At 42.9% G+C, this 22,580-nt stretch overlaps 1 protein-coding gene across 1 annotated transcript in view; it reads left to right on the plus strand.

The window, feature by feature from the left end:
- Positions 1 to 22,580, plus strand: part of grik2 (glutamate receptor, ionotropic, kainate 2) — a 346,902-nt gene that overhangs the window by 260,267 nt on the left and 64,055 nt on the right. The window contains exons 13-14 of the mRNA XM_080897244.1: positions 897 to 1,015; positions 9,060 to 9,277. Coding sequence (XP_080753370.1) covers positions 897 to 1,015; positions 9,060 to 9,277 — 337 coding nt within the window. The remainder of the gene's footprint in view (positions 1 to 896; positions 1,016 to 9,059; positions 9,278 to 22,580) is intronic.

A 22,580-nucleotide genomic window follows, 5' to 3' on the forward strand; every position in this document is an offset into this window, starting at 1 on the left:
GTCTTGTATTTACCCCAGAGGATAATGGATTACAACCGTGACACACTGCAGAAGTTTTATCTACTTTATTGATCATTATTAGATGTCATTAGAATCAGTAGCATCCACTCCAGAGTTTTTTGAAAAGTAAAACGTCTTGCACGGAACAAAACCTACATTATGCTTTTCCATTTAATTGTTCAAATGACTGTGTGTCGGGCTGAGTCGAGATAGAGGGCTGGTTCCCCCTTTTACTTCAACACAAACCAAATCAGGTCAGGACGCTTAACCGTAGACCAATCAACCTTTACTAATCTAATGTCACTTTTATTTAACATGAATAAACGAGAACTGTCTTTGCTTGAAGAGTGCTTTGAATGAGAGGGATCACCAGGGCTGGCGTGGGCATGATGGGAATGAACCATTTGATCTGCTGAATATTAATGCTCCTTCAAGATTATAAGGATTATTAGTTCTTTTCTCGGCTGGCGATGGAGTTATTTTCAGAACCCATCGATTAAATTACAGCGGGAACTGCCTTTGATATGAGCACATCCACATGACGAGGCACTTTGGATTATCAGTGCTGCTCAAACCCACTCCCCCAACCATTCTATGGTAATAAAATTGAAAAACACACAAAGGGAATTCAGATGAGAATTTTTAGGCTGCATCTTGATAACTGAGCTTTTCATTAAGGAATCAAATTAACAGCAACATGATCTCAAGCATGCTGGCATAGCAATGCTTATTGATTTGGGAAGTGTCTCTGAACATTAACTAACCTTTGTGTTCTTTCCTTTGTCTCCCCAGGTAGGAAGACCATTCTTGGTCTCTTTCAGTGTATACTCTTGTGTCTTTATGCAGCTGCAGTAAAAATATGTGTGTGTGTGTATGTTCTCTGTTAATTGTCACAGGTTTAGTCCCTACGAGTGGTATAACCCCCACCCTTGCAACCCTGACTCGGATGTAGTGGAAAACAATTTCACCCTGCTTAATAGTTTCTGGTTCGGAGTTGGAGCTCTCATGCAGCAAGGTAGACGCCTCTGCCTCCCCCCTTTTTCTAGCACAAGTCCCACTTTTTTGCTGGGGGTCAACCTTGCTCTTTGACCAGGCCCATGACCATGCATGGGGGCCTCTGTGCATGTAGCTAGATGCTTTACGTGTAGTCCAGCAGGATGGTTTGAGAAGACTTTGAGCAATGTGATTAGCATATGACAGTGGTGCTCCTGCATGCTTTCCTTCTCCCTCCTCACATTCCTGACCTATTAGCAGCCATCACAACAGGTAGGTATCCCCACCCAAAACATGTGAGATGGATCAGATGTATGACTTTCTGTGAGAATGTAAACTTTTCTGCGTTTGTTTTTTTCCTTCTGCCAAATCTTCTCAACTAATCAGCACCCTTAGATTGAGAAAATTAACAGAAATGGAAATAGAAACACTTTATGATAGCACTTTCTATCACAGCTCAGTAATAACATGGTAACAGTAGAGTAACAACGGGGAAACAAGACCGCAATACTGTGGCAATTTCTAAGTTATTACAATTCAGTTACCTGTGGTAGTTTTTGTGTAACAAGCAGGAAACAGAAACTGCTTGTTTCTATTTAATAGCATATTAATAAGCAGGTAAAAAAAAACTTTTAAAACAAACTTAAAGTTTAAGTTTTAAAAGAACAACAATGTTAAAACAAGTGTGATGTAATTGGCAGTTCTTTGAGCAACAATTTCACAGATACAGACTGTCCTATTGAAACAGTGCACCATTATGTTTATAATCAGAAATAAACCACTACAAAATTTACTGGTGGTAAATAGCTGTATTCTGAGTACACCACACCTCCAACCCCCTCACCTTAACCGATGAAAACTGGAGTGTTATACACACACACACACACACACACACACACACACACACACACACACACACACACACACATATATATATATATATATATATATATATATATATATATATATATATATATATATATATATATTTGAAAGTATAACTAACCACATCTAGTTCTCTATCCATATTTGCAATAATAACGGTGAGCTTATTTCATGACGATCTTACTTTTATGCAATCTTAGTTTTTAGAACTACTCTAAGTATTATCTGGTAAGCTAACGTTAGCTACTAACCTGCTGTTAGCTGCTTTGTTCGTGGTGTAAGTTGACAGTATGTGATGAAATAAGTACAACAGACATGGTCCTAAATATAAGTTAAGGAATTAAAAAAGGGTTTTATTTACCTTGCAGTCCGACAGCAGCAGTCTGCCACCTACTGGCAGCCAGCTCTTTGCAGGCTGTTCTATTTATGCTTATTACACACAACCTACCACAGGTGTTTCCAGGTAATACTCACTCACTTTTCAAGTTTGTCTTAATAGGTTATTAATATATTATTGGGATTTGATGTTATATTAGTTATTAATTTATTATTAAATAACAAAGGACAGTTTTGCATTTTGCAGCTCTGTTTCTTTCTTATTTCACAGAAACTACTGCAGGTAACTGAATGTAATAAAATTACCACATTATTACGCTCTTGTTTCTGCATTATTACCCTGCTATTATCACTTTATTACCGAGCTGTAGTTCCACATTATTAACCCCAGATTTGTTATCCAATTACATATATTTAAGTGTAACAGTACTCAGCTGTAACCACTGTTGCAAAAATGATATTACTTGGATATTAAGTGGTTATTACTTCAGTAGTTGCATACTAATAACTTAGAAAATACTACATTGTTACGCTCTTGTTTCCCATTGTTACTCTACTATTACTGCATTATTACTGAGCTGTAATAGAAAGTGCTACCAACTTGGTATACACTTTTTTTTTTTGCGACCAATATCTTATATATTTAATAACACAATAAGAGATATGCTGTATGTCATATCATAAACATTTGCGTGCAAAGCCTTGAAAGCATGGTATATACTGTATGTATGACTTGCAACCAAACACTGGAATGGAGCACACAGGGAAGTAGCTGCAAGATCCGAGATTGTGTTAAAGGATCAGTTTATGCAAATGACAAGAAGGAAAATAAGAAAGCTTGCCTTTAATGGCATCTAGCTGTGCAGGTGGTTCCACGCTGCCACACTGGACTGTATATAAAAGTTAGATGTAGCTACTGCGTCAGAAAAGTGAATCCAGTAGCGGAGTGGCTCAGAGTGCTATACCATTAAGGGTTGGTGCTAACTCACATTTACAAAGTGTTCACTTTCATGAAATACTAAAATCAGTACAATGTTTTTCGCAAGTCATTATGGCTTAAACTATTTCCCATCTCATCAGTGTGCTTTGGTCTTCCTGCAAATTATGTATACGTTAGGCCTCAAAGAGAGAGTTTTCCAATCAGGTTAAGTAGCAGTTCACGTCTGGCTCCAAAAACACCACAGATGATAGTGGCCAAGTTCGGTTGTTGTACTCACAGAACTAAAAGAATGAAACTTCTGACTATAGTAACAGTAATCAATTTGAACTTTTTCTTGATTATATAACACACACAGTATAGAGAGAGCATTTATCTGCACAACCAACACACTAGGAAGTCGTTATTGTGCTGCAACAGGCTCCATCAGACTTTTTCAAGGCCTTCCCAGTGAAACTTCAGCAGGGTGAACTAAAATAGAGAGAATAATATAAATCACAATACCCATCGAAGTACTTTAGCTCACATGATGAAAACTGAACAGCTCTAACAGGAAAATTACAGTGCATTTTTTTTATCCAGCACCAAATCACAACATCAGTCAGCTCGAGGGGCCAGAAAGTAGTCACAACATTTACTTGTTACACACCTGTTGCAGCTTTATTCCTCTAACTAATCTAAACTAATGGATTACACTTATTTTTCACCTCAGAATTATTTTTTACACCCCTAATCACAAAGTGAAAAAATGGTTGCGTATAACTCTAGTGAAATTATAAAAAGGTGAGAAAACTATTTTACTGAGGCTTGGCAGCTCTGGCATACAGGTGTGATTGTGTAGAGCTGCAGAAATGTTTGTCCTTCTGGAAGGTCCTCATCTTTCCACAGAGCAACGCTGGAGCTCTGTCACAGTGACCATCACATTCTTGGTCACCTTAATCACTCAGATTGTCCAGATGGACAGCTCTAGGAACTTATTCCATTTACAGATAATGGAGGCCACTCTGCTCATTGGGACAGTCATGCTGCAGTAATCTGCAGTATCTATCTAATTCTATACGCTTCCCTAGATCTGTGCCTCTAAGTAACTGTGTCTGAGAGGTCTACAGGCAGTTCCTTGGACTTCATGGCTCACTTTGTGCTCTGACGTACATAGTTGTAGAAACATCCGATAGATGATCACTGGAAACAGAATGCAGCTGAGCCCAATGTTCAGTGTCACGCAAAAGGTGTGAAAAGTTTTATACATGTTACATTTTTGTTTTCAAGAAAACTTTGTTTCACTTTGTCATCAAGGAGTTTTGTGATTAGAATTCTGAGGTGAATAATTAATTTAATCAACTTTGGAAAATTTAACATGAAACTAATATGGATCAGGTGAAGCACTGTGAATACTTTTCAGATGAACTATACAGGTCTCAGAACATGGACAATGCAAAACTCTGCATTACTCAGTCACTCCAGAATGTAATGGCTTGGCATTTATATAGCATATGTTTCTCTTAGCTAGTGGGATGCTCTGACTTACTTATAGACCATGCTTACTAATATCTCCAGATTAGCTTGTAACACAGATCCATAAGTATTCCAGTTACTTTGAATAAGTAAATAAAATTATAGATTTTTTCATATCTTTACCCCAACAAAGCAAATGAAAACATCTGATAAGCATTCAGCATATGTTTGTAGCATCTGAAAAAGAGTTCAGTAAATGTCATGCATTGTAGCTTGAATTGTAGTTTAGTGTTCACTAAAAAGTCAGCAGAATAGATGATGGAGAGACATCATGTTGAGAAGATGTGGAGCCAGAAGACTGTGGGACTAGTCTCGACAAACACACAGTAGCTACATAACAGTATGCTGGTCTGCACTGTGGAGAGGCTCCCCTGCCGGGCGGCTTGCCTAACCCCCCAGAAAACTGTGGGACGTGCTGTTTGGTCATGACGTTACCTTGGGTACATGACAGTCAGCCCCAACCAGGCTCTGTTTGGTCTACGCTCGCCTCTCTGAAGGTCGCCCACTGTTTTCTGTTCTGGTGCAAAAGTATAAAAAGTCCAAACCTGGTAATACCTGCATCTGATTGCTGGTCATGGGTCCCACACAGAACAAACATTGTATTGTTACCAGCACTGATGAATGTGTGTTTGTTCTCATTCATGTTGAGTTGTGGTTTTAAAAATGGACAAAATGGGTGGCTGTTGGCCCTACTGGGCGACTTTATTGCCATGGTTGAATATACCTAATAATATACTGCTTTCAAATCACAAATCACTTTTCATACCATTTTAGCCTTTAACTAAAGATTTAATGCCAATATAACAATATTTTAGGAACATTTTACAATTACTGTATTTTCGCAGGAATTACATTTCTTTATTCAGAACATATTTGTTTTATATTTCTTGTATCCCCGCTATTGTCGCTCCTTCTAATAGATAGGGAGGATTTATCACATTATTTATTAACTCCATAAAAATGTGTATTAACATATTTCCTGCACGTTACAGACAGTAGTGGTTTTAAATTCTACCAAACCAGTGAGTGCACATGAAAGTGTCCAACTAACACTCTCGTTAAAGATAAAAAAAACCCCTCCTGATAATGTAAAATGGTAAATGGCCTGTATTTGTATAGCGCTTTACTTAGTCCCTATGGACGCCAAAGCGCTTTACATTACATTCAGTCATCCACCCATTCACACACACACATTCCCACACTGGTGATGGCAGCTACACTGTAGCCACAGCTGCCCTGGGGCGCACTGACAGAGGCGAGGCTGCCGGACACTGGCGCCACCACCAGTAGGCAACGGGTGAAGCGTCTTGCAGAAAGGACTCAACGACCGAGACTGTCAGAGCTGGGGCGCGAACAGGCAACCTTCCGATTACAAGATGAACTGCCAACTCTTGAGCCACGATCGGATGTGATAATTAAGCATTTAACCAATACAATCCTGTCTCTCTCCTTATGTCCAAATACTTTTTCTAGCTTTGTGTTACATCATACCACTACATATTTTGAGAGAATGTATGTTTCCATGCAATGTCATTAGTTGTGAAGGCACTGGACTATGAAAGAACGTTGGTAGGCATGAACCACCTTGTGCACACTCCATTGCAAAATCCATAAAACCAGGTTTAAGCTGCAGCTGGCTGCCATGTCTTTCACTGCATACTCCCTCCCTACTAGACAGCTCACTCAGGGACTATGAGAAAGAAAGACAGCTTGATGAGAAGTTAGTATTAGGATCAAGGATCTCACAGAGGGAGTGGCACACAGAGTTCTCTCTGACTCTAAGAGCTTTCTCTCTGAGTGAATGCGAAAAATCCCAGATTTGCTTAAGCCATTTAAATAAAATAGTCCTGCTATAACTCAGACCCACCTTTCTCATATGGGCAACAAACCTCCCTCACTCCCACTCTACCCCCACGTATACATTCATCCTCTGCATACATTCTGGATAATACTTAATGAAAAAAAGACCCTAGCATTACTTTAAGTGTCTTGATGCATGTTCAATCATCCAGGAAAGTAATTCTCCAAAAGTTGATTCTGTTCATCTGGACGTAGTGTTTTGTGGGAGAAACGTTTTGTCTCTCATCCAGGTGACGTCTTCAGTCTCAGCTGACTGCAGGTTTCCCCAATATTATAAACAGTACATTTACATAATGACTGAAACCAGCCCACTGAAGGAACAATGGGCTGGGAGGTCAGTTCCTTAATCTTAATTATGCAAATTCTCATGAACATTGATCAACAGCCACTGATCATTGACCACTGATCAATGGCCATGAGTACCATTCACAGAGAGTTGGGGAATGGCTGCAATCACAGCATTGTAAGATGGCCGGTTTGAGGGCGGAGTCAAGGAGGCCATTTACGTGAAAAGGGAAAGACCATCTCTGAATGGAGGAGGGGCCTAAGGGTACATCTGTCACCATCTTACATTGACTCCGCCCTCAAACCTGCCATCTTACAATGCTGTGATTGCAGCCATTCCCCAACTCTCTGTGAATGGTACTCATGGCCATTGATCAGTGGTCATTGATCAGTGGCTGTTGATCAATGTTCATGAGAATTTGCATAATTAAAATTAAGGAACTGACCTCCCAGCCCATTGTTCCTTCAGTGGGCTGGTTTCAGTCATTATGCAAATGTATTGTTTATAAGATTGAGACCTGCAGTCAGATGAGACTGAAGACGTCACCTGGATCAGTGACGAAACGTTTCTCCCAGAAAGCGCTACATCCAGATGAACAGAATCAACTTTTGGAGAATTACTTTAAGTGGTGTATAAAGTGTGTTATAGTGTCAGAAGTGCAGAAGTGGCTTAGGAGAAGAAGAAGAAAGAAAATAAACCAGAAACGTACTAGGGTCGAGTCAGTGCAAACTTTACAGCAGATAAGCTGAGCATCAGCTATACTTTGTAGAAATGGCCACAATCAGTGGAATCACAATAAATCTACTGAGATTTTTATTCAGTTCAGTTTTATATATATTGCACCAAATCACAACAGCAGTTCCCTGAAGGCATAGTTTTTATGCAGAGTTTATCTTTTGGAAAAGCTGACATGTAATTTCACTTTGGTAATTAGTTGCAAATCTGAAAGGTCGATGAATTAAGAGAGCATTCAGTGTCTGTAAATCTCTGTTACATGCACACTCTGAAATCAAAATACTTTTTTGGACCTTTTTTACCTTTATTCGTTTACGGTACTGCCATTGCACTCTTCACAGGGCACAAGTCTTTGTACCTTATCAAGAACCTTCTTGAACCTTTTGTTAGAATATTGCACCACAGTGTTGCATCTATCCATTTTGTAGCACTGTGCATGTCATGGGAGCAGCAGCCATTTTTATGTTCACTGCACAGCCCTTTTACACGGCAGCGTGAGCCAAAAATGACGTTGCATTTGCTACCGTTTTCCACCTTTTTGTTGTCACTTCATGCACGTTGTATTTTTGTAACCTTTGTGTGTTGTGCCACTGTCACTGCAGCCAGGTCAAAAAGACAGGTGTACAATTGTATGCATGTATTTTTTTAATGACATATCAGTACAGAAGTTCAGAGATTTACAGATTATACAGAGGGAGATCCCCAAAAGCTGATTCTGTTCATCTGGATGTAGCGTTTTCAGTGAGATGAAACGTTTCTCCCGATGACAACACTACGTCCAGATGACCAGAATCAACTTCTGTGGATTTACTTATCTGGATGATTGAGCATGCATCAAGACGATACAGAGGGAGATGTTGCAACCATGTGATAACATGAGACTTATCGTATCGTATGAATCCATCGTTGGCCTATCATCACCTTTCACTCGGGAAATGCTGCTTCTCCCTTTCTCCAGCCACCACCTTCAGGTCTTCTATGAGTTAACAGTGTTATCCTCTGCAACTCCGTCAGTATATAAGACAGAATGTATTCAGAATGTTTTTAAATAGCTTAAAAAAATAAGGAATCAGTAAATTGTTGACATTTAAGAGCCAAAATAACATTTTATTATTCATTATTTGTACTGTTTTGGAACATTTGGAATATTCACCTCTTTGACACATCTTGTGGTCCAATCCAATTTTATGAAATCCTGTTATAGCAATGCTCTGTCAGAGATGGGTAGCATGAGTAAAGACTTTTGGTTTGTCTAAGGCATTAATTACTACTACTACTGCAATTAAGAATTTATTAATTTGATTGTTTTAACTAGGTTAGTTCCAAAGTTAAAGAGAACACATAAGGGAAATATTCAACCATGTGGCTGCCCACTCTGTCCAATCTTTGTGTTTGTGTCTGAGTGTGTGATCCAGGCAGCAGATGCAGAGACCTGGCCCAGTCTGGGTGTTGCCCACTCACAAACCTAATCTTGTATTCAGCCTCACCTGCTCCTCTGCTCCTTCCATTCAGGATCTGAGCTCATGCCGAAAGCCCTCTCCACCAGAATTGTAGGAGGAATCTGGTGGTTTTTCACACTCATCATTATCTCCTCCTACACGGCAAACTTAGCAGCCTTCCTAACTGTGGAGAGGATGGAGTCGCCTATCGACTCTGCTGATGATCTGGCCAAGCAGACAAAGATAGAATATGGAGTTGTAGAAGACGGCGCATCCATGACCTTCTTCAAGGTTAGTTACACTTTCACATTATCAATCCAGAGTTTTCTCATGAAAGATTACATATGGGGAAAATGTTGTGTTGGCAGTAGTACAAACACATCTGACGTTTTGCTGGGGTCCTAAACGTAATTATACAGGAAGTAAAGAAATAACGTACGTTTACATGGACTGATTCTCATATAGCACTTTTCTGGATTTCTACGCTTTTCTTCTCCCAGAGCACTCAAAGCACTGTTTACAACATGCCTAATTCACCCATAAATACAAACTTTATCTCTGTGTAAAAGTGCTTTGTATCTAACATTCACACACTCGTACTCCAGTGGATGCATTGGAGAGCAACTTGGAGCTATTATCTTGTCCAAGGATATTTGGCATGCAGATGGAGCAGCCAGGAATCAAACCACCAACCTTCTTATTTGTTGAGGACCTGCTCTACCTTCTGAGTTACAGCCCCCCCCCCCCCCCCCCCCCCAATTTAAACCTCAAAACTACTGGGTAAGATTTAGGAAAAGATTATCTCTTGAGTTAATATAAAAAAATGATGCACATGTTAGAAGGCTTACACAGAAAACTAAGCCTTTCTTGGTTGTATGAACTAGTTTGGTATCACTATGACAAGTGATATCAAACTAGCTCATACATCCATCTAAAGGGGACGGTGGTAATAATCATTATTGGGAAGGTTACTTTTAAAATGTATTCCATTACAGATTACATGCCCCAAAATGTATTTTGTAACGTATTCCATTACATTACTCAATGACAGTAGCGTATTTGAATACTTTGGATTACTTAATATATTATCAAGCTTTTTACAACTACATGAATGTACTATTGCTGTGTGATTTATCACTATTACTGAAGGTTACTCTCCATACCAACACCAACTAGATGTTTAAATCTTAATATAAATGAGTGACAGTAGGTGGACATTAGGTAAGGCTGCACTTTTTGCAGTGATCTCGTATAGAAAACTATTCCACGCATATATAAAACAGGTCCGAGGCTCCGAACCGTAGTAAAGGGACCTCTGGCTAATACGTCGGGTTCGTGTCGGGCTCGTAGCTGAAAACTAGCTTTACTTTGTTGTCTGGGTCACTTTGCTAGCGAGAGACAGAGAGAGGCGTTGAAAGGCTCCAACGGAGCTTATTGTTTCAGAGGAAAACACGAACACAGTAATAATAATGGATTGGATTTATATAGCGCTTTTCAAGGCACCCAAAGTGCTTTACAATGCCACTATTCATTCACTCTCACATTCACACACTGGTGGAGGCAGCTACAGTTGTAGCCACAGCTGCCCTGGGGCAGACTGACAGAAGTGAGGCTGCCATATCGCGCCATCGGGCCCTCTGGCCAACACCAGTAGGCGGTAGGGTAAAGTGTCTTGCCCAAGAACACAACGACCAGGACAGAGAGCCCGGTGATCGAACCGACGACCTTCCGGTTACAGATGCGCTTCCCAACCCCTGAGCTGCCCATCAGGCTACATGCTTTAGGGCTATGCCTGTAACACTCTGCCTGTTGCTTTCATATTAAATCATTTTTTGAATAATCATTTTTAAAAATATTTCTTCACGTCATTATGTGGGGTCTAGTAGAGGTGATATGGGCCATGACATTGAGACACAGGCATCAGAGCCTCTTAATGCGTGTTTTCTCTGGGTTTCCACCGGAGTGGAATTACCAGAAATACAGGGAGTGCAGAATTATTAGGCAAATGAGTATTTTGTCCACATCATCCTCTTCATGCATGTTGTCTTACTCCAAGCTGTATAGGCTCGAAAGCCTACTACCAATTAAGCATATTAGGTGATGTGCATCTCTGTAATGAGAAGGGGTGTGGTCTAATGACATCAACACCCTATATCAGGTGTGCATAATTATTAGGCAACGTCCTTTCCTTTGGCAAAATGGGTCAAAAGAAGGACTTGACAGGCTCAGAAAAGTCAAAAATAGTGAGATATCTTGCAGAGGGATGCAGCAGTCTCAAAATTGCAAAGCTTCTGAAGCGTGATCATCGAACAATCAAGCGTTTCATTCAAAACAGTCAACAGGGTCGCAAGAAGCGTGTGGAAAAGCCAAGGCACAAAATAACTGCCCATGAACTGAGAAAAGTCAAGCGTGCAGCTGCCAAGATGCCACTTGCCACCAGTTTGGCCATATTTCAGAGCTGCAACATCACTGGAGTGCCCAAAAGCACAAGGTGTGCAATACTCAGAGACATGGCCAAGGTAAGAAAGGCTGAAAGACGACCACCACTGAACAAGACACACAAGCTGAAACGCCAAGACTGGGCCAAGAAATATCTCAAGACTGGTTTTTCTAAGGTTTTATGGACTGATGAAATGAGAGTGAGTCTTGATGGGCCAGATGGATGGGCCCGTGGCTGGATTGGTAAAGGGCAGAGAGCTCCAGTCCCACTCAGACGCCAGCAAGGTGGAGGTGGAGTACTGGTTTGGGCTGGTATCATCAAAGATGAGCTTGTGGGGCCTTTTCGGGTTGAGGATGGAGTCAAGCTCAACTCCCAGTCCTACTGCCAGTTTCTGGAAGACACCTTCTTCAAGCAGTGGTACAGGAAGAAGTCTGCAACCTTCAAGAAAAACATGATTTTCATGCAGGACAATGCTCCATCACACGCGTCCAAGTACTCCACAGCGTGGCTGGCAAGAAAGGGTATAAAAGAAGAAAAACTAATGACATGGCCTCCTTGTTCACCTGATCTGAACCCCATTGAGAACCTGTGGTCCATCATCAAATGTGAGATTTACAAGGAGGAAAACAGTACACCTCTCTGAACAGTGTCTGGGAGGCTGTGGTTGCTGCTGCATGCAATGTTGATGGTGAACAGATCAAAACACTGACAGAATCCATGGATGGCAGGCTTCTGAGTGTCCTTGCAAAGAAAGGTGGCTATATTGGTCGCTGATTTGTTTTTGTTTTGTTTTTGAATGTCAGAAATGTATATTTGTGAATGTGGAGATGTTATATTGGTTTCACTGGTGAAAATAAATAATTGACATGGGTATATATTTGTTTTTTGTTGAGTTGCCTAATAATTATGCACAGTAATAGTCACCTACACACACAGATATCCCCCTAAAATAGCTAAAACTAAAAACAAACTAAAAACTACTTCCAAAAACATTCAGCTTTGATATTAATGAGTTTTTTGGGTTCATTGAGAACATGGTTGCTGTTCAATAATAAAATTATTCCTCAAAAATACAACTTGCCTAATAATTCTGCACTCCCTGTAAGATGCCGGCCTTTCTTTCTACCGAGAGAGCTAACAGTAGTGATCATCACGGCTGTGTACATTCCACCCGATGCCAACATAAACACGGCGCTCTCTATCCTGCTGAACACCATTAACGAACAGCAGCCGGCCCACCTGGACGGTGTTCACATAATTGCAGGTGACTTTAATAAGGCCGAAATAAAGACTGTGCTCCCAAAGTTCTATCAGCATGTCAAATGTCCCACCAGAGGAGAAAACACTCTAGATCATGTTTACTCCGACATCAAGCATGCATACAGAGCCATACCCCTCCCCCACCTCGGTCAGTCCGACCACCTCTCCCTCCTGCTCTCCCCAGCCTACACCCCCCCCTCAGGAGCAGTGCCAGGCCCACCACAAAGACGGTTACAACCTGGCCTGCTGCTGAGTCACCTAGAGCAGCGGCAGAGCTACGTCCGAATGCTCTTCGTGGACTAAAGCTCAGCCTTTAATACAATCATCCCGGACATCCTCATCACCAAACTGGTCACTCTTGGCCTCCCTCCTCTCACATGTGCCTGGATAAAGGACTTTCTCACAAACCGGCCCCAGACTGTAAGGCTCGGCCCTCATCTCTCCTCCACTCGCACACTGAGCACCGGCTCCCTGTGTGCTGAGCCCCCTCCTGTATTCTCTCTACACCCACGACTGCAGTTCGACCCACAACAACAATCTCATCATCAAGTTTGCTGATGACACCACGGTAGTCGGACTCATCTCAAAGGGAGACGAGGCAGCCTACAGAGAGGAAGTCCTGAAACTGCCCTCTCCCCTCCCTGATGGACATTTATTCCTCCCGCTGCCTCAGCAGAGCAGCAAACATCATCAAGGACAGCTCCCACCCTGGCTTCAACATGTTCAGCCTGCTTCCCTCAGGGAAGCGCTACAGGTGCATCAACACAAAAACCCACAGACTCAAAAACAGTTTCTTCCCCAAAGCGATAACTACCCTGAACTCACACATGCACAGATAACACAGCCCCCCACTTCCCACTTCCTCTATGGACCACCACTGTGCAATACCAATTCTATGTGCAATAACCCAACTGTATATACACAACACTATTTATTACATATTACTTACGTCTTGTATATTGTACATTTTATATATATATAAAAACACCCAGCACGCCCCTGCGGGCGGTTTATCCTTCAAGCTCGGGTCCTCTACCAGAGGCCTGGGAGCTTGAGGGTCCTGCGCAGTATCTTAGCTGTTCCCAGGACTGCGCTCTTCTGGACAGAGATCTCCGATGTTATTCCCGGGATCTGCTGGAGCCACTCGCCTAGCTTGGGAGTCACCGCACCTAGTGCTCCGATTACCACGGGGACCACCATTACCTTCACCCTCCACATCCTCTCGAGCTCTTCTCTGAGCCCTTGGTATTTCTCCAGCTTCTCGTGTTCCTTCTTCCTGATATTGCTGTCATTCGGAACCGCTACATCGATCACTACGGCCGTCTTCTTCTGTTTGTCTACCACCACTATGTCCGGTTGGTTAGCCACCACCATTTTGTCCGTCTGTATCTGGAAGTCCCACAGGATCTTAGCTCGGTCATTCTCCACCACCCTTGGGGGCATCTCCCATTTTGACCTCGGGACTTCCAGGTTATACTCGGCACAGATGTTCCTGTACACTATGCCGGCCACTTGGTTATGGCGTGCCATGTATGCCTTGCCTGCTAGCATCTTGCACCCTGCTGTTATGTGCTGGATTGTCTCTGGGGCATCTTTACACAGCCTGCACCTGGGGTCTTGCCTGGTGTGATAGACCCCAGCCTCTATGGATCTTGTGCTCAGAGCTTGTTCTTGTGCTGCCATGATTAGTACCTCTGTGCTGTCTTTCAGTCCAGCTTTGTCCAGCCACTGGTAGGATTTCTGGATATCAGCCACCTCCTCTATCTGCCGGTGGTACATACCGTGCAGGGGCCTGTCCTTCCATGATGGTTCCTCGTCTCCCTCCTCTTTCTTGGGTTTCTGCTGCCTGAGGTATTCACTGAGCACTCGGTCAGTTGGGGCCATCTTCCCAATGTATTCTTGGATGTTCGTTGTCTCATCCTGGACTGTGGTGCTGACACTCACCAGTCCCCGGCCCCCTTCCTTCCGCTTAGCGTACAGCCTCAGGGTGCTGGATTTGGGGTGAAACCCTCCATGCATGGTAAGGAGCTTTCTTGTCTTTATGTCAGTGGCTTCTATCTCCTCCTTTGGCCAGCCTATTACCCCAGCAGGGTACCTGATCACGGGCAGGGCGTACGTGTTGATGGCCCGGATCTTGTTCTTACCATTCAGCTGACTCCTCAGGACTTGCCTGACCCTCTGCAGGTACTTGGTGGTTGCAGCTTTTCTAGCGGCCTCTTCATGGTTCCCATTCGCCTGCGGGATCCCCAAGTACTTGTAACTGTCCTCTATGTCTGCAATGTTGCCTTCTGGTAGTTCAATCCCCTCAGTTCTGACTACCTTCCCTCTCTTTGTTACCATCCGACTACACTTCTCCAGTCCGAACGACATTCCAATGTCATTGCTGTATAGCCTGGTAGTGTGGATCAGTGAATCGATGTCTCGTTCACTCTTGGCATACAGCTTGATGTCATCCATGTACAGGAGGTGGCTGACAACTGCTCCGTTCCGTAGTCGGTATCCGTAGCCAGTCTTGTTAATGATCTCACTGAGGGGGTTCAGGCCTATGCAGAACAGCAGTGGGGACAGAGCATCTCCTTGGTAGATCCCGCACTTGATGGTGACTTGTGCTATGGGCTTGGAGTTGGCCTCTAGTGTTGTACGCCACATCCCCATTGAGTTCCTGATGAAGGCTCTTAGGGTCCCGTTGATCTTGTACAATTCTAGGCATTCCAGTATCCAGCTGTGGGGCATTGAGTCATAGGCCTTCTTGTAATCAATCCAGGCAGTGCACAGGTTGGTCAGTCTGGTCTTGCAGTCTCGGCTGATTGTTCTGTCTACCAGTAGCTGGTGTTTTGCACCTCTGGTATTCTTGCCAATTCCTTTCTGTGTCCCGCTCATGTATTGACCCATGTGCCTGTTCATCTTAGCCGATATGATGCCTGACAGGAGCTTCCATGTAGTACTGAGGCAGGTTATTGGTCGGTAGTTGGAGGGGACCGGTCCCTTCTTGGGGTCCTTGGGGATCAGGACCGTCCGGCCTTCAGTTAGCCATTCCGGGTGTCTCTCGTTAACTAGCAGCTGGTTCATTTGTGTTGCCAGACGCTCGTGGAGTGCAGTCAGCTTCTTCAGCCAGTAGGCGTGAACCATGTCGGGCCCTGGTGCTGTCCAACTCTTCATACTGGAGACCCTTTCTTGGATATCTGCCACTGTGATGGTTACTGGACCCTGTTCAGGGAGGTCGCTGTGGTCAGTCCTCAGATCCACTAGCCACTGAGCATTGCCGTTATGGGTTGCGTCCTTCTCCCATATGCTCTTCCAGTATTGCTCCGTCTCCAGCCTTGGTGGTGCTGTTCTCTTATTGTTCCCTTGCCACTGAGAGTACACCTTTGCTGGTTCTGTGGAGAACAGCTGGTTTATTCTCCTGCCTTCTATCTCTCTGGTGTACCTCCTCAAGCGGCTGGCCAAGGCTGTGAGTCTTTGCTTGGCAGTTTCCAAGGCCTCAGGTATGGACAGCTTGCTGTATTTCTTAGGCACCTTATTTGTCGCACCTTTCTGCAACTCCGTTAGTTGGCTAACCTCCCTCCGTGCTACTTTGATCTTGCCCTCTAGCCTCCTTCTCCATGGAGGGTACTGCCCCTTGTCGCTGTTCAACTTGTAGCCAAGCATCTCACTGATCACTGTTGCCGTATTGTAGATCAGCTTGTTAGTGTCGGTAATCGTGGTTGTAGGTATTGCCCGTAGTGCTGCATTAACATCATCTAGCAGACCTTCTGAGGGTACTTCACGTAATCTTGGTAACCGGCTACGGGGGATCCAGGTTTCAAGCTTGGCCATGATCCTATTTTTCAGGTCAGTTCCTCTCGCACTCAACGATCCTTCTCCTATCGCACTTGGGGCTATGTACCCAATCTCGGGTGGGGGTGATGATATCTCCCCCCTGACCTGGCGTCCTGACTCCTCCTTGCCGTAGCATTTGTGTTGTACCTCGTCAATCTCTAGCTGTGAGAGCAGTCCCTTCTTTCGAATGTTGGAACACTGAGCTACTAGTTGTTTCGCCGTCATTGTGGATGTTGGGTATCGAAGAATCCATAGGTCCCTCATCCTATTCATGTAGCCCCTTCCGCCGGGGTTACTTGCGTAGTAGCATTCCAACAACGCCCTGTTTTCGTCCCTTGCCCACCGATGCCTTCTTGTTCCAGTAGCCCACTTTTCGTCAGGGTGCCCTGGTTCCTCAACACCTGACGCGGACCTTGTTGATCCGGGCGACGTCCGAGCCGGCATGCCTTCATATTTATCTGTCTCGCTCATGTCTGCGGTAGGCTTGCTTAGCATAGGGGGTCTAGCCTTAGGACCCTTACTGGATACAGACGCCCCAGGCAGGAATCGAACTTGCGATCCTCTGTTCCAAAGGCGTGTAGTTTAACCACTACGCTATCCAGCTGCTTTGGGAAGATGGCCCCAACTGACCGAGTGCTCAGTGAATACCTCAGGCAGCAGAAACCCAAGAAAGAGGAGGGAGACGAGGAACCATCATGGAAGGACAGGCCCCTGCACGGTATGTACCACCGGCAGATAGAGGAGGTGGCTGATATCCAGAAATCCTACCAGTGGCTGGACAAAGCTGGACTGAAAGACAGCACAGAGGCACTAATCATGGCAGCACAAGAACAAGCTCTGAGTACAAGATCCATAGAGGCTGGGGTCTATCACACCAGGCAAGACCCCAGGTGCAGGCTGTGTAAAGATGCCCCAGAGACAATCCAGCACATAACAGCAGGGTGCAAGATGCTAGCAGGCAAGGCATACATGGAACGCCATAACCAAGTGGCCGGCATAGTGTACAGGAACATCTGTGCCGAGTATAACCTAGAAGTCCCGAGGTCAAAATGGGAGATGCCCCCAAGGGTGGTGGAGAATGACCGAGCTAAGATCCTGTGGGACTTCCAGATACAGACGGACAAAATGGTGGTGGCTAACCAACCGGACATAGTGGTGGTAGACAAACAGAAGAAGACGGCCGTAGTGATCGATGTAGCGGTTCCGAATGACAGCAATATCAGGAAGAAGGAACACGAGAAGCTGGAGAAATACCAAGGGCTCAGAGAAGAGCTCGAGAGGATGTGGAGGGTGAAGGTAACGGTGGTCCCCGTGGTAATCGGAGCACTAGGTGCAGTGACTCCCAAGCTAGGCGAGTGGCTCCAGCAGATCCCGGGAATAACATCGGAGATCTCTGTCCAGAAGAGCGCAGTCCTGGGAACAGCTAAGATACTGCGCAGGACCCTCAAGCTCCCAGGCCTCTGGTAGAGGACCCGAGCTTGAAGGATAAACCGCCCGCAGGGGCGTGCTGGGTGTTTTTATATATATATATATATATATATATATATATATATATATATATATATATATATATATATATATATATATATGTTTTTCCCTCTGTTAACACTGTCCATATGTACATAGCGCTGCAGAACTGTGCCCCCCCAGCATGTTTACACTGAGTAGGAGATGCTCTGTATCTCATTGTACAACTGTATAGTGACAATAAAGGCATTCTATTCTATTCTATTCTATTCTATTCTATTCTATTCTATTCTATAAAGGTATCATGATATTTAGACTCACACCTTTAAGGTATGTTTAGGCTCTTTTCCTCCAAAGAAACAAACAAGTAGTTAGGTTGAGAATCTCTTTGTGGAACAGAACATTGCCTGCCCTTTAAGGTGGAGACCGGTGTCATTAAATAGGATGTTCCCTTCATCCTCTGGGAAATGCTGATGTCTTACCCTAGAGTTCGGCCTTGTTGCCCTACATGATAAGTAGTTTAGAGATGCTACTTGTTTAAATTCCTAGGGTTTGGGTTATTACCAGGATCACATGTGATAAAGTCCTATTCTGACACCATTTGAGCTCTACTCCTTTTTGTGAACCTTGAAGCCTTGCTTTTATTCTCCTTGAGCATTAAGTACACGCAGTTGCAAAAGGCTATTGTTATCCACTGAGAAAACATATTCCTTTTTTTATATTTGTAGTTTTTATTGGTGATCTTGTACAAAGAATTAACACAAGGAACTTTACAACAAACACGGGGACAAAGATCAAATAGCCATATACATTGTCAGTCAATATATCCAACAGAATTTCAATTTCTCAAAACTGTAGTCAGATGTAAGCAATAGTTCCCAGTTGTTTTTCTCCCCCACCCTCCCCCTGTATATAGAGTGTTTATTTGGAATATATATATCTGGACAACATTTTCATAATAGGGAAAGAAACAAACAAACAATCAAAACCAACAAACAATAGCACCAAAGAAGAAGCAAACAAAAAAAATCATCAAAAAACAAACAAACAAACACACACCCAGCTGGACAAGTGCAGGCAGTTGATCCAATCTTGGTGTGATGTCCACCTTATAGTTGCTTACCTAGGTAAGGAGAGTCATTTTTAAAAAAATCACTTCTTAGCTCTTTAATGTACTGGGTCCATCTGGACCAGAGTTTGTTGAATCTGTAATGGTAAATGGACTGGTTCTTATATGGCACTTTTCTACTCTTCTGAGCACTCAAAGCACTTTACACAACTTGTTCATTCACCCATTTGCACAAGCACATTCTCTAACTAACGTTCACACACAGTCATACTTCGATGGATGCATCAAAAAGCTAGTATCTTGCCCAAGGATATTTGGCATGCAGACTAGGGGAAGTCAGGAATCGAACCACCATCCTTCCAATCAGTAGATGACCTGCTCTACTGCCTGAGCTACAGGAGCCTCCATTCTGTCTCTTTGAAGCCGCAAAGACATAGTAAGCCTCTCCATTACAAATATTTGGTACACAGTATTGTAAAGTTCTTGTATTCCCGGTACGTTTGGTTGCAGGAAAATGCCTAGTCAATGTTTTCTTAGCTGACATTGTAATAATTCTCAGTAGGCATTTATCTGCTGGAGTGGTTATATTTAGGGGTTCCTGGCCTAAGTACATATGTAAGAAATCAAAGGGGAGTTGGGCACTTACAATCTTTTCCAAGCATTTATGAATATCTTGCCAGAATGAATTAACTTTGGGGAAGGACCAGAATAAATGGTAGTGATTTGCCTTTGATTGCCACATAATCTCCAGCAGGCTGAACTTACATTTTGATGGCTTTGTTGGTCTGGGGTAAGAAAGAAACAAATTATATTTTTCCAGCCAAACTCTCTCCAATTGGATGAGCAGGTTGTTTCCCATTGCACTTTACATAACAGGTCCCAACCTTTGTCCTCCATCATTGAGCTTGTTTCTTTCTCCCATTCTTTTAAACATACAAAGTACTGGTAGATTTATTTTCTTGAAATCTTTGATAGAGCTTTACAACAACCTTCCGAACCACAGTGTTAACGTTATAAGCCATTTGAAATGTATATAGAATTCTGTTTCCCTTTTCCCAACTGGGCCCTACAATTTCCTAAAGTCTGTTTCTTATCTGTAAGTATCTAAAGGAATCTTAATTGTTTAAACCTGTGTTGCCTCTGAAAATCTGGTAGTTCCCCCTCATGATTGAATGTCAAATAAGAAATAAGGCCTTTCAATTTTCATTCTCGAAATCTTATGTCACCCTGGTTGGGTGGGAACCCTGTATCAAAAGCACACCGTCTTTGCATCAATTCTGCCTTGTTTAGCTTGTTCTCTCTGCACACGTCCTTCCAGATCTTAAAAGTTGATTTTATCCAGGGATTATCAGGATCTTTCAAATGCGACTTTAGTTTACCATCCGCTATCATAGCTTGGATTGGTTGGCCATGAGTAGCTCGTTCTTCTATGTCTTTCCACTGAGATTTAAACAAAGAATCACATAAACAAACTAATGGCTGGGCAGAATAATAATAGTCCTTCAGACATGGTAAAGATAGACCGCCCTTGTCCTTTGGTAATTGTAGTGTACTGTATCTTACCCTGTTTTTTTCCCCAACCATAAATAGTGGGAAACTATCTTGTCCCATTCCACGAATTGTTGTTTTGGGATTTCAATGGGGCGAGTTTGGAAAAGATAAAGCAGGCGTGATAGAATGCTAATCTTCATTGATACTATCCTGTTAATTAGGCCCAAAGTTGGAATGAGGCTTCACCTCATTAAATCCGACTTCAGTTTTTGTGTTTAATGGGCCGTAGTTCAAAAAGCATTTTATCGTCTCTGCATAATATCATCCCAAGATATTTTATGGAGTCTTTGCCCCATTTGAGATTGCACTTCTTTTTAAGTTCAACCCCAGGTTGGAAGTTGAAGGTCATAACTTGCCTGATAATGACCCAAATTCCTCTAATATTGTCATTGTTCTGGGTAGAGATTCACTCTGTGGCCTAGGTAGATTAAAATGTAATCGGCAAAAAGAGAGCGCTTCTGATAATCTCCCTGGACATTGATCACTTTAACTTGGTTATCTTGTCTTATATATTGACTAAGGGGATCGATGAACAAAGCAAATAGGATCGGAGATAGTGGGCAACCCTGTCGGCATAATCTTTCAAAGATAAATGGTTTTGATAGGCTGCTGTTTATTTGAATTTTTGCTGTTGGTTTGTTGTAAATTGTTTGAATTGTCTCAGTGACTATCTGATGAAATCCAAACTTATCTAGAACTTTATAGAGAAATGACCATCTTACTGAGTCAAATGCTTTTTCAGCATCTAAACCCATCAGCATTGCCTCTAGATTATTCCTTTTAAAGTGATATATGATGTGGAGAGTCCTTCTAATACTGTCTTGGGTCTGCCTCTGACGGATAAACCCGGTTTGATCCAGATTAATACGTTTGGGTATAACATTATTAAGTCGTTTGGCTATTATGGATGTGTATGCTTTATAATCCAGGTTTAATACTGATATTGGTAATAGTGCCCACAGTTCAATTTATCTTTTCCTTCCTTAGGAACAACAGACATGATGGTGAGGGACCTCCCCTCCTTTAAGGACCCAGTTGCACACTGCCTTCAGCCTAGGAGTTAATTCCTCCTTGTAGGTCTTATACCATTCACCAGTGAAACCATCCATGCCAGGGGTCTTGTGCGGCTTTAGTCTTGCAATTGCAACACTGATTTCTTTATCCATAATTTCTTTAGTTAACATGCTGTTCTCCTGTTCTGAGACCTTCGGGAGGTTTAGAGAACTTTTAGAGAAATTTTCAATCTGGTCCTCATTATTTAGTATGGGCTGGGATATTCATGTCCCCTCCACATATCAGCATTCCTTGTGTTTCAGATGCCATCAGCTCAAACATGTGCTTATAGAAACTCCGGTCGCTCCCAGGGGGAGCGTATATATTGAGAATTGTCACCAGAAAACTGTCAATTCTCCCTTTTACCAGTACATATCAGCCCTCCCTATCTCTTTTGTCAGATAAAAATTCAAAACAAGTCTGTTGTGATACCAATATTGCAACTCCTCTGCGGTGTCCGGACTTATATGATGATGAATAAACATGTTTATTAAAGCCTCACTCCAGTTTTTTTGTGTTCTTGGTCTGACAAGAGCGTTTCCTGTAGTAGGGCTAGTTTAGACAGTATGGCTCTTTTTTGTGGGCTAACTATTCCATTAAAGGAGATGATATTAACAGTGTTTTCCATTTTTAAGGTGGAACATTATTGTCGAAATAAGCCTAGGAATGCCACATTGTCTGAACAGTGCTGCACAGAACCACAGCTAACAGGATAACAATAGAACCAATGATGAAAATTTGACAAGAAAGGGGGGAAAAATAAATAAGGAAACCCTGTAAGATCTGGTGTAATAAGTCCTTAAAGGGGACCGCCACCCACTCTAGAGTGGGCCCCCTGATTGGAAGACGTCCTTGTGCAATTCTCCCACCCTGCATGAGGCAGTACTCCCAGCCTCTTAATTACAACAAGGCGGTAGCTCTAAATATTGTGCATT

The sequence above is a fragment of the Rhamphochromis sp. 'chilingali' genome (assembly GCF_963969265.1).
Source record: "Rhamphochromis sp. 'chilingali' genome assembly, chromosome: 11".
NCBI lineage: Eukaryota > Metazoa > Chordata > Actinopteri > Cichliformes > Cichlidae > Rhamphochromis > Rhamphochromis sp. 'chilingali'.